The sequence below is a fragment of the Triturus cristatus genome, chromosome 4_1 (genome assembly GCF_964204655.1).
Source record: "Triturus cristatus chromosome 4_1, aTriCri1.1, whole genome shotgun sequence".
Classification (NCBI taxonomy): Eukaryota; Metazoa; Chordata; class Amphibia; order Caudata; family Salamandridae; genus Triturus; species Triturus cristatus.
The window spans coordinates 37,458,908-37,472,740 of NC_140585.1; the positions used below are offsets into that span (position 1 = coordinate 37,458,908).

Genomic DNA, 13,833 nt, shown 5'->3' on the forward strand with positions numbered 1-13,833 from the left:
TCACCTCAGCACATGTGTAGTATGAACACATCATATTCACATGATATGAGATGTGTGCTCTAAGCTTGTTTTCATATGCCACCACCACATAATTAAAATAACTGACCTTCTTCATAGTGGGGTTTGGTCTAGCCTCTAGTCCTATCAGCCTTTGTTGTGTGTTTGAAATGGGTGGCCATGCCCACCTCATAAGAGTAGGTACAGGTGTGGTGGCTATATTACAACTTCTCACAGACATTTTCTTTAGCGCCGGTATGCCCTCTCCTCAGACATCAGGGCCTTCAGTCTCAGAACCTCCAGACTCAAAACTTAGTTATTTCCTTGTTGTTTATTCTCTCACAAATCCTTGTTCAGTTGTAGAAGACACTTTGACCCTCCACCCTGGCAGGAATCCACTCCCGAGGGCTCCTGTGGCACCTCCTAATAAATAACAATTAGAAAAACCATGGACATGCTCTTAACCTTCTGGATGCCTCCTGGAGTGCTGAACTATGAAGAGAATTGCTTGACACTGCAGTGTGAGGGCAGTCATGTTTATTAATGTTGGTACTCTTGCCACTTTAGGATGGACTTAGACTTTCACCATTTATTTCTAGGCAGCTGGCATCATGACAGGGCATACGACATATCTACATGCCACACACAATGGTGGACCAAATAAAATTATATAGAAAGTGGACTCTGGTTTTGCGCAGATCCAGGTTGCTGATGAGGTCTGTTGTTTCCCAGATGGTGTGCACCACCATCCACTGCCCACTTCTGTGTGCACCACCAGTCACTGCCCATGCTTGTGCACTGCTATCCATTGCCGTTTGCACCACCATCCAATGTCCACAGGTTTAGCCTTCACATAATCACTCTGAGAAGGGAAGTCACCATCATTCAAGGATCCAGCTGGTAACAAGGAGCAGCAGGTCCAACTGTTAGTTGACAAGAGTCTGCAATACGAATTGTCACAAAGTGAAAAGTTGTAAACATCACCTGGGATGGGTACACGATCTGTGATGATGCTTGTAATAAGACCCCTTAGTACCGGTCACGTGGAATGGAATGGGTGGTGGGCGGTTTTCCAAAAACATGGGCGTCCCCATCATTCTAGTGAGGATTTCCCCCCACTCATCTATACCCTGTAAGTAAATGACGTAGCATATGTAGCTGGAGATGTACATACTCTGCATACTCTTGCCATCTAGTGTTGAGCTTGGACTGTTGCAACTCGTTTTTCTTCAAGGAAGTCTTTGGAGTCACGAGGTCTCATTGACTCCTCCTCTGGTCATGAACCCTGACCCCATTGCTAAATTTCTTTTTCCACCATCTGGTTTGGGCCTGTATCAACGTTGCTCCCCCGTCGCGGCATCTGAGACATTCTTTGTCATTGCTGAGAAGACTTGTTCGATGTGTCTACTGTTCCTTCAACCTTCTCTGCTCGAACTGCCCAGAAAATAGTCAGCGAAGAATTGAGCCCTCAGGGATCTTCGGCACTTTCGGGCAGTGCATCCTCCTTACTGACATCAGAAAACTGAGGACACATGGAAGGTCATGCAAATGGTACCTCTCAAAAGATGACCTCAGTGTCACTCAGTGTCCTTGAACCAACCTCCATGCTATTTGTAACCTATGCCTCTCTCCAGAGCCAGACAGGACCTCCTGCTACTCTTGCTCGGCCTTTAGAAGCAAAAAGACCCTTTGCAGCAGAGATTAATGTGGGGGCCCACAACAAAATGTACTGTTTATCCTCATAGACGTAGGACTTCCCTCGGCGAGGCTGACCCACTTGCCACCAATAAAAAACAATTTGGTAAATCAGCCGATCTTTTGGCCCACCAGCCCAGTCCCAAAATTGTCAGATGCAACTCCTCGAAACCCAAGGAACAAGTTCAGGAGGAGGATGAGGAGCCCGAGGACGTCCCATTTCCCTCCATCAACTCTGTTCCTCATCTAAAGACCACCCTGAGGCGCGTGAGTAAGGTCAACACTTCTAAGACACATGAGTAACTGCACGTTGAAGGTGAGCACTGCCACTCTGGTGGTTGGTCATCGAGCCTTGTGCATTAGCCACTGTTGCTTTCCAGTGCCCCATTGCCCTTGAACCCTGGTGGGTACCAAAGCAAAGCATTGGAGCCTCGAAACCAAGCACCCATGAAGCCAAGCCCACGTGTCAGTGCCAAAGTTTTAAAGACCGCGCCTCAGTTGAGGCTGAAACCAACATCGGAGGGGAAAATACCATTGACAGCCAATTCTAAGGAAAGGCCGATCCTGAGAGCTCCAGTAGTAGCAGGTTGAAAGGCAGGGGCGCCAATCATCCACCCACGCACAATAAAGATCTCCACATCAGAAAAGACTTTGCCTAAAAAGCACAGACTTGACTTCTAGGGCATTCCACCATCGAACATTCCTTTACTAAAGTCACCTTCTAAAAGGCCTAAGAATAAGGCTGTTGGCCCTGTTCCTACTCCTCTTCTGCCGCCTCCTCCTCCTCTACCTGATCTTCCACCACCGCCCTCTCCACTGCCTCCTGCAACCTCTCAGGATTTCCCGGAGTACTCCGACACAGGTCACTCTAGCCCCTACTTTCCAGCAGAGGACGATAGCGTCCCAGTCTACCCGCACCCCACTGATAATCTTTGGGAGGATTATGATGATGATGATCCTACAGTGGATCCCGACCTTGATCCTGTTAGAGCTTCCCCTCCAGCAGGCGATACCATAGAGTTATCCAACGTGCAGCCGCTGACTACAAGGTGGATAAGTAGGTCACCCCAGAAGATGGATTTTCTGGGGGAGATGCCCTCCAGAACCAAGTGCTCCCTCAAATATTTGCCCATGCTCAAAGGGATGGTAAAAACCTATCCTGAGAGCTGATAAGAGCCAGTGAAATCCTGGGTGCCTACACTCAGGATTGAAAAGACGTTCAAGCCTGCACCCTCAGATCCACTCTATATCAGGAGTCCAGTCCCACCGGACTCCTTGGTTGTTTCCACTGCCCAGAAAAGTGAGTCAGCCCAGGTCACAGACGTGCACCTCCTCCTGACAAGAACAGTAATTGTATTGATGCTGCTGGCAAGAGGGTGATTCTCCAAAAAGGGGATTGATTCGGTTACAGACTAAGGAGGCTGGAATCTGTTATGCGTTTCTGGAAAAAGGGTAGTGTTTGGTGACGCCACACACTGGTGCCTAGTGTTTAGTTACAAACTGGTGTCTCTTTGTGGCAGGGCACAGCAGAAACAATGGAGACCCTACTCCAACATCTTCCTAAACAATATCGCAAAAGGGGGCAGGCATTTGTAGAGGAAGAGAAAGTCATTTCCATCGCCACCATCAGGTGTGCCTTGGATTCAGCTGATACGGCTGCCAGAGGAATCCTCCACTGCCACTCCTGGTTGCGAGTGTCTGGCTTAAAGCAGGAGGGCTAGCAACATCTCATCAACTTGCCCTTCAAGGGGGAACACCTGTTTGTCCTGCAGGTTGATGAGATGTTGGAACAATAAAACAGAACACCAACAGCCTTAAGGCCATGGGTGCCCTTCCTGTCCCTTCTACCAGGGGCCCCTTTCTAAGGCAGCAAACAAGGGGTGAACCCAAGGCCACTTCACCATAACCAACACAGTCCTATCAATGTCAGCAATAGGGTTACCACCACCAGGGCGGTAGAGGTTAGACGCGAAGCCCCTTCAAAGGTAAAACCCCGAAGCGTCGAGGCAGAGCTACTCCTTCCAATGGAGGCACTACCTCCAAGCACTGACCACTCCTGCATTCCCCTGATCGCACTACAGCTGTCGGGAGGCGACTCCAGCGATTTCTTCTCCGCTGAGAGGAGATCACTACAGTTCGGTGGGATCTATCCATCATTGATCATGGCTACTGCTTCAAGCTAACTTCAGTCCCACCAAACATCTCGCCCCACATACACACCCTCAGCCAAGAACACCCAGCCATATTGCAAGAGGAGGTTCAGGTTCTCCTTCTGAGAGGGACCATAGAGACCATGCCCCCTCAACACCAGGACAAAAGCGTCTGATCTCTGAACTTCCTCATCCCCCAAAAAGGATGGATCCCTCAAGCCAATCCTCAAGATCAGGCCTCTCAAAAGACACATTCTGTTGGAACATTTTCATATGGTCACCCTACAGGATGTCACCACCCTTCTGCAGCACGGCAACTTCTTGGACAAGTAGACCTGAAGGAAGCCTATTTTCAAGTCTTAATCCATTCGGCTCGTCAGTGCTACCTGTGTTTCATGGTTAATGGTCAGTACTACCAGTTCAAAGTGTTACTCTTTGGACTTGCCATGACCACAAGCGTTTTCACCAGGTATCTAGCATTGGTAGCTACTCATTCCTAAAGGGGAAGAACTAGTGTCTTCCCCTACTTAAACAACTGGCTGGTCAAGAGCGCAAGCAGACAAAACTGCGTAACCCTCACTCAACTGGCAATCACTCTATTACACAGCTTGGGGTTTACAGTCAACATCACCAAGTCCCACCTTGAGCCACTGCAGCTCCGACAGTTTCCTGTGGTGAGTTCTAAATCTAGTCTTGTGCAGGGCTTCCCAGAGCGACCAAAGGGTGGGTGCATTTGAGCAACTTCTGCCTCTTTCTCAGCCACCCTGCCCTCAGTTTGAACAGTAATGTGCCTTCTGGGTATGATGGCCTCATGCACAGTCATAGTCCTTGAAGCAAGGGTCCGTATGTGCCTGGTCCAAGAGTGTCTTTCAGGTCAGTGGTCACAAGCAGAAGGTTGCTGGGTTAATCTAAGAAGATCTAAGGGCCAGCACCTGTCGCTCTCTGCAGTAGTGGAACGGCAAGGTCTCCACATCAACCATCTGAAACTTTTAGCTATTCACCTAATCCTCAAAGCTTTCCTCCTGGACATCCGTGATAAGGTGGTTCTTGTACAGACCAACAACAGCACTGCCATGTTTTAAGTGCAAAACCAAGGCTGCACACACGCCTCAAACCTCAGCTCTATCACAACCTATTTGGCATTTGGCCATCCACCACCAATTACACTTCCGGGTGAGGTATCTCCCAGGGGTGCACAACAACTTTGCAGACCTGCTCAGCAGGATGTAACAACAAGTCTGCGAGTGGGAAGTCCTACTCCCTTACTTTTGTCAGTGTGGAACATAGACCTTTTTGCCACATGTGAAAACAAACAATGCCCGAACTTCGCCTCCTGGTTCCGACACCCTCAATCTATGGGCAATGCTCTGTGGATAAACTGGTCCGGGATCTTTGAATACGCTTTTCCTCCTCTCCCACTTCTACTGTACAGAAGAAACAGTGGCAAACAACCCTCACCTTCAACTTAGTAGCTCCCGCATGAGTCAGACAACGTGGTTCTTGAACCTTCTAGAGCTGTTCATCGCTGCACACTAGAAGCTCCCCAATAGCCAGAGCTTCTTACACAAATCAAGGCAGGGTCCAACACCCAGACCCCAGGCAGCTCAACCTAGTGATATGGCTCCTGAGGTCCTAGAGTTTAGTTACCTTCCTTAACTTACCTCAAGAGTGCATGGGCATTCTCATGGATGCCTGTAGACCTACCACATGCACTTGCTATGCTGCTAAGTGGAAACGGTTTGTCCACTACTGCATTCCGAGAGACATAAACCCGCTCACGCCTGCAGCATAATTTGCTACCTCATTCATCTGCAAAAGTCTAGTTTAGCCTACATCTCAATTCACCTGCACCTAGCTGCTATCACCACATGCAGGCATAACAGGGAACACTGCACACTCCTGCCTTTCTGGAGGGCCTTAAACATGTCATCCCACCTACGGTGCCATGTGTTGAGGTCAGCAAACCACCATATCTATGATTGCTCTAAAATAAAGCAATATTTTTTTTATGCATCCTGTTATGAAAACTTTGGAAAACTTTTTTTTAGACTAGACAGTGGTGCCTATGACCACTGCCTACTCTTAAAATAAGTTTTAAAATGGTGTCAAAAATTACTGTTTTTCAACCAGAGTTTGGTCGCAAAACAGTAATACATACCATACCAATTTGGCATTTGGAAAGGATGTGCAAAACATGCCCCTTCCAAATACTGATTCGCAAATGTAAATTGTGATTCGGTGGCAAGATACTGAATTGCATTTTGTTTTTTATACATCAGAAAATTTCTGGGCACAAGCAGGCCGATCAATTTGCGACCCGAAAAATGCTCTGTACCTCTGGCCCATAATCTTTTAGGCTCTACTGGCCCCTGTGTGTACGGCAGACAAAGTAGGAAGACCCAAAAAGGTGTGTTTGATCCACACCCATGTGTCCATAAACAAGTCCATTCAGCGGTTCGTTCTGATGAAGATGTCCATCTTTGTGACTGTCTTGACCTCAAAGGAGGTGCGGCTCTTTTTCTCTTGATGTGCGAGCAGTCCTTCACCCAGTGGGAGCCGGCATGGTCCTGTGTCCCTGCTCTCCTGCCTCCGACTCCAGGAACAGGAAGCAGGCAGCCAGGATTGGTTAGAGCGCCGTGATACTGCGCTCAGCCAGAGGCTGGGGGGTGGTCATGTTCTCCATGCAGGCTGTAATGCAGCCTGCATGGAGAAGGGGAAAGTGTGCATGACTGGTTTGGGCAGCCCAAGAAGGCCGACCAAACAGTCATTGCGCACTCAGGAGTGGGCAAACCACTCCTCCCCTACTTGGAGAGCAGAGCAGCCCCGCCCACCCGCAAAGCAGCAGCAAACATAAAATGATCATACCGCGAAGTTATTATCATGTTATGCTACTAATATGTACGCCACGCACTGCTGAAAAGCAGTGGGGCGACGCCCCTCCGTGATACCGGAGGAGCCGCCCCTGCCCGCACCACACCGAGGGCCTTTAGCGTCAGTGTAACTAAAACTGTCAGAGTTTTTCTTAGCGCTGGGAGGCCCGTGTTGGGTTGGCAGGCTCTTTATAAGCCACAGTAGGAGAGAACAAGTTACACAATCCATTTATCCGTCCTGTGCTTGGAAATAGGGTGGTTGTTGGTAGAAATTCTTCAATTAGTTAATTAGATTTGTTTTTAAGTATTGACATATTTTGATGCATGGGGCATAACAATGCACCCCCTGCTTGCAGCTTACGATAGTCCCCAAAATCACCCCTGCACTCAAGAAGCATTACTAGCGCCTCATTAAAACTGTACGGCAGATTACCCTCAAATGGGTAACATTGACCCGGCACCTCGCCATGCGCACAACTACCACTGGAGTAGCTGTCATCGACGGGCCAGAAGAGCGGTAGGGGAAGGGGTGGCACTCCCTTCAGTTCAAAGGCAAGCATTGGCAAAGTCAATCCTCTCACTGGTGGAAACTAATGGCTTTGCCAATGCTTCACTTTCCCTTGATGGCCACTGTGAGCGCGCTTTTTGTTTGAAGAGAGCCATTCAAAGGTGACCATGATGCATAAGTGTGCATGGACATGGACATTTTATTATGGGTTTGCTTATATTTTGAGAAACGTATTCAAAGATGGCCGCTATGAGATGCAGCACATGGACGGCGGTTACTTTTGAATGAACTTTCTTTTGTTTGAAAAAGGGTCATTGATGGCTCGTACGCATGGCTTGCCCTTAGGGCGGCCATATTTTATTGTATTTCTATTTCTACATATTATAAGAAAACTTGTTCCAAGGTGGCCACCGCAAGCGGAATCTTGAGCGGTTTTTTCACAGTGGATTTTCGTCATTACTCAACTTAACAGTAGAGTGGGCTGTGCTTATTTTGAGCCGGTGTTTGGCTCCGACACCTAATGGTCAACACTGAGTTTATGGCAGTCTGCCACATGGTGGCGATGTGTGTCTAATTTACAATTGAGTGCAACAACAGTTGTATAATAATGTAGTATCTTTTAAGAACGTCTGATATTATCACACTTGTAGGAGTGGGAGGGTCTGTGTAGTTGAGTTGGTACAGTTATTGGCAGCGCTGCCAGAGGCAATGGGCGGTGAAAGTGCAGTGGGCTCCCGATGACGGCCCTGGCACTTATATTTTTACAGTTTAAGCACTTGCGGTGGGTGCGGGGAGGGAGGGGCACAGCTTGTCCTCATCTTTCCATCCTGTTCTTACCTGCAGGTGAACATCGGACTGCTCATCTTCGTCCTTCTGGCCTTCATCCACCCGGTAAACGTGTTCCTGGAGTGCCGGCGGCGGGAGCGGGCTATGGTGGGCGCAGCAGACAAGACCCCTGCCCTGATGGTGGGAGAAAGGACTCACCTGGAAGGAGATGGCTAGGCGATCTGAGCCTGGCCTGTATGAGGAGCGCAAGGCTGGCCTCAAGGAAGGTGGCTGTGCTGGGCGCTCTCAGAGAGGCGCTATGGATGCAGAAAAGGGTCCCAGCATCCGGGGCGCAGACCAGATGCTGCATCTCAGTATTACGGACTTATTAAACTCAGATCTCAGCCCCACCTGCTGTGCATGAGATGGGGTTCACTGCCCCCCATAGGGAACAATTTGAATTCAGAATTGTCACGGCATGAATAAAGAAGGCATTTTTCTGACAGAAAAAAGTTGTTAAATTTAGTCAGAAAACACAGTATACGCTTACCTGACAGACTTTAACCAGAGGAAGCCCAAAAAATGACTAGAAAAGTAACAATTCTTGACTGAAAAGTCAAAAAAGAAGAGAGCTGAATTCCAGGGTCCTGACTGAAGGAGCCGGAAAGAACAACTGACCCAACTGTCACCCCTGAGGCATGATGGGATATTGGAGTCAGGGCTGCCTTAAAGGCACGGTGCCAGGTTTTACCTGTACAAGGCTTTTCAGTCTCTATGGTATTGTATTGCAATGCAGCCTGCAGGCTAACAATGTTTTGTGGATCTGTGTTTTGCACAGTGTTCTTTTTTCCTTTATCATGAGTATTTTACCTCATAAAAAAAAAAAAAAAGATTTAGGTGTATTATTATACCTATGGTGCATTATTGGATATTTGTATCTACATTGTTTAGCCTTCTATGGGGGCTGCATTTGCTTGGAAAAAAATAATATATGTTTATACATATACAGAGCTGTATATATATGTTCTTCATATAGAATTTGTATTATTTCCGGGGTCCCCGCACATGGGCGGGAATATTCAGTGCTTATGACTGATGAGGATACCCCTGGAAGAGAACTAGGATTACAGGTAAGTAACTTATCCTTTTGACATGTTATAGGAAAAATGTTTCTTCTGGTTAAAGTTCCAGGTTATTTCTCAACCCGTTTCTTTCTCCCTGTTGCATTTATTTTTTGGGGGGGAAAGGAGTTCCTTGTTTTGACTCAATTTTTGTCTTACTTCTTAGTTTCTCTTTTTCTTACTTTTGTTTCTTTCCAGCTGTTCAGCTTGTCTTCAAACTTTATTCTTTTTTGTATTATTTTCTTTCGCACATCGCTTTTTAAAATGTTGTTTAATTTCCCTCTGTCTTTATTTTTCATTAAGCGTTTCAGTTTTGTTCATTACTTGGTTTTCTTACTTCCATGCCTCTAGATCCACCTTTCTTCCCTTGTTCGTTCTTTACTTTTTCGTTACTACTTCTCCTCCCCCCCACTCTAGCCTCCCCGTCAGGTTTTAAAACAGTATCCACTTTTTAAAACTTTTTTTATAATTTTAGTACCGGATCAAACAGATGCTTAATAATAAGTGCCATATTTTTTATGTTTTCTTTTTTTACATCTTGTTTTTAGTTGTAAAAAAACGAAAATTGTGCACTAATTGTTACTGCCTCAGAGTTGCCTCGTGCTTGCACTGCAATGCTTGTCAGGACAAAACAAACTGACTTTTATAGTAGAGGTCTGACTGAAGTTTATTACACAAGCTAAAACTGAGATTTTCACCCCTTCATGCATGGCCGAGCCCTTTAGTGGAGAGCTGGCCATACTAACAGGACAAGTCACCCACAGGTTCCCTTTAGAATGTATTTTATATTGTGCACAAGACTAAGGGACTGGCATTACAGAGAGGTGCAAGGACTTTTCTCAGGGTTCTGGTGCAGGCGGCGGTTACTTGGAGGTATCGTGGTGGGTACCTCCATTTAACACTGACGTCTTCGGGCCTCAGATACGTGAGTGACGTATACAAAAGCCCACTGGAAAAACGCAATTGTTCAGCGACTGCTTTAACTGCAAAAAAATGAATTTTCAGGCCTCACTGCCTCATACCTCCCCTCATCTGCATATTTTTGCACATTTATAACTAAACGGATCAAAAGTTAGTACAGTTTTTGCACACTCCGTGCCCTGAAGCGCCACACACTCTGCAAAGGTTCATTAGACGCCTTGCAGCTTGTGATCGAGTTTACTGGCATTTCAAGGGGTGACACCTTTGCATAGATGATCTAAACATTTGGGAGTTACTTCAGCCTCTGTTCTCAAAGCAGCAGGTATTTCAAGATGGCGCCCAGACTTTGGAAGAATCCCAAACATGTCACATCTCTATTTGAGGTCTGATATTATGAATAAAAAGTATCTTGCAGTGAGATATCTACATAATTAATATGACGTGCGATTTAGTCTTCAGCTGGGACATTTTTTAAATTTTGTTATAAGGCATGTAATTTATGTGGTAGTTTGGGCACTATGTGATAAGTGCAGCAAATTTGTATTAATGCAGGAACAGTCATGACCGCACAATTATGTTATTCCAGTTACTTAAGTCTAGAGCATGACCATATAGTAAAAACATCGAATGGAATTAGCACCCATTATTTGAAAAATCTCATTGAAATATGGAATGTCCATAGCAAGTAGTAGAAGAAGCAGGTCCAAAATTTGCTTGTGGTCGAAATAAATGTTCTTTATTCATATGATATATTCAAATGTTTAAAATCCAAAGATCATACAAATGATTCTTTTAGCCAACGCGTTTCGACTCGGTCGAGACTTCTTCAGGGCTAAAACCAAACATATATACTTTACTTACATTACTTAAAATCAATACATATATATACTTGTACACAAAACAGCACTTTGGTCTATACACATATATACACATATCTATATACAAAAAAACACATTGTCAATTCATTGTTCTTAAAAGAGTACTTGAAGTCATACTGAGCTTGCAGATCACCATTCGGCTAGTTTGTTAATATAACCTCATAATAATTAGATGATTGCACATCAAAGAAGCTTTGAAATTTTGTGAAAGGCACCAATCACACAGAGAGGAAAACATGAAAAATACAATCTGTATTATTATAATCATTACATTCCTAATTTGTCAAGAGAGAGATTTACTTCATTACTTTATATATTCAAATTAATTTCTCTTATGATGTCATCACATTAATTCTAAAGGGTAGTTCCTAAGCTGCATAATATAACATACCTCAAAATTCAATATTTGTGGATTCAATTATATTCCACTAGCAAAAGGAAAGTTTCAATGACACAAATAAATATAGTGTCACAATAGTCATCTGCAAGGCAAACAAAAAATAAAATATAACACCACATCTTAATCTTGTAAGCATATGTCAAATTAACCATTTATCAAAATGAAATTTGTAAGCACACAACCAAAGTAATTAATCAGTTGCACAATCTTTTCCTAAAGAACAAGTTGATCTAAATCTGATTATACTGGGTAAAGAAGAAGATTTTGACTTATCTTAGAGCCTTCCCGATTTGCAGTACTATCACGTCAAATTTGAGCAGAGCGACTCTATGTTAGGATCTACACCCTGTCCCCTATACAAACGAATTCAATATGTGCAAATGTTTGGTTTATTTAAACACGTTGTGTTTGTTAGAGACACTGTCATAATTTTTTATTGTGGAAAAAGTCATTCTCTACCGAACAATAAACATCTGAAATACGGACTGAATATATACCGAAACAATGTTCCACTCAATACTTTTAGTAATTCATTTGTTCTTTTAAAAGGTGAAAATACTAATTTAGGATGTGTGAGTTGCCATTAAATATGACATATGCAGACTGACTGTATTAAAAAGCATGCCAACTACTATGACCAATGTGAAATTATCACAATTATTTTAAAATTGAAGATGGGATAATCAACAAAATAAATCAAATTCTCAAGAGAATACGGCCAGACAGATCAAATTTCATATAACTTATTGGCAATTGAGGATAACCTATCGTTCATTTATTTTTCATAAAATCAGTTTTTAAAAATAATTTTCACTTGTATCTACCCATCTATTTACAGCCGAATGATTTATGTTTCATTACATGAACACATCCAATTGATAGGACATTAATGCCATATTTTCATGGTTTTGTTTGAAACAAACATAAAAATGAGACATACCTGAATTAGATGTTCATAAATAAATAACTGAAAAAGAAAAGGAAAGCAGGTATTATAAATTAGATGGAAACCAATCGGTACTCCCAAACAAAAAATTTCTCCTGAAAGGGCGAAGTAGCATTTCCATTCATTTGTAACATACCAGGAATAGGCAGGGTGGCCAGCAGCGATCTAAAGTGTCCGTACTCAAGCATAGTAAACCGGCTAATGAGGTCTCGCCCATTTTTATATAGTGTAACATGCTTAATTTCCTTCACCTGTGTTGTTCAAAACCAAAAACAGACAATCGATTCAGCGAGTGTCTGTTAAATAAAGTTGTGGCGGCAATGTTGGTATGAGATGCTCATAGATAGAACTATATAGACGTTTGTGGCCGTATCACTACTTTTCATTGATCGCGATAATAATGGCGGCCATTTTGGTCAAATTCAAAACCTTAGGGGAGCGAATGATATCTCTGTCGGCCATATTATTAAAGATCAAGGCTATCGAAACAGTGTACTTTATTGCATTTAATAGAAGGAATCTGTGGTCATATCTCGATACACGACCAATAAATACAGAAAAAGAAAAATTTATATTTTTGCTTCGAGATAATGGGCAATGTCACGATGAAATTAGAAATGAAATACAAATAAAAAAAGGAATTTTTTTTCAAAGCTATATACGTTTGTGGCCATGTCCCTACTTATAATTGACCGCGATGGCAATAGCGGCCATTTTGATAAAGTTGTAATCCTTCAGACAACTAGCGATGCCACTGTCGGTCATATTGGTAAAGATACGGTATATCCAAACACAATATACTTTTTACATTCGATCACAAGACCATAATCGTATATCAATTTAAAACCAATAAATGCCAAAAAGATTATTTGAAATAATGACCAAAATTGCGGTAAAGTTGAAAAGTAAGAATGAAGAAATATTTACTTCACAATATCACATAATTAAATTCTAGGCCTCTACATCTTGTTAGGCATATCGCCCATTATAGTATCTTTAGACATAATTAATTTAGACCACCTTAAGTTTTGTGCAACAGTTATGCATACTATAATCAAAAAAGGTTTTGCTAAAATTAGAAATATTTACATTGACCATATTAAGTATAGAAGAAATACAATGAAAAGGTAGCCACAAACAGTCTACCGATGTATTATTACTTAGAAAATAGCAGATAAACAATATGACACACATGTCAATACAGATCTACATAAAAATAATATAAAACTGTATATAACATTATTAATGTGTCAACATACTATTTGCAGATTACTCTCAATAAACTTACTTGTTCAGGATATTGTCCAAATATCACATTATCGCACACAAACAAAGGGACAGGATCGCTTCCTCCCTTCTATAATTGTGATAATTTCACATTAGTCATAGTAGTTGGCATGCTTTTTAATACAGTCAGTCTGCATATGTCCTATTTAGTGGCAACTCACACATCCTAAAATAGTATTTTCACCTTTTAAAAGAACAAATGAATTACTAAAAGTATTAAGTGGAACATTGTTTCGGTATATATTCAGTCCGTATTTTGGATGTTTATTGTTCGGTAGAGAATTACTTTTTCCAC

General features: G+C 43.2%; 1 protein-coding gene across 9 annotated transcripts in view; it reads left to right on the forward strand.

The window, feature by feature from the left end:
• Nucleotides 1-12,279, forward strand: part of SLC43A3 (solute carrier family 43 member 3) — a 523,038-nt gene extending 510,759 nt beyond the window's left edge. For 7 of the 9 annotated variants that reach the window (XM_085651424.1, XM_085651429.1, XM_085651427.1 and 4 more), the window contains one exon: nucleotides 8,064-12,279. In XM_085651424.1, the coding sequence (XP_085507550.1) occupies nucleotides 8,064-8,222 (159 nt within the window). In that variant the 3' untranslated portion in view covers nucleotides 8,223-12,279. The remainder of the gene's footprint in view (nucleotides 1-8,063) is intronic. The other 2 variants (XR_014981069.1, XR_014981068.1) reach the window with 1 other exon arrangement.
• Nucleotides 12,280-13,833: the final 1,554 nt, after the last annotated feature.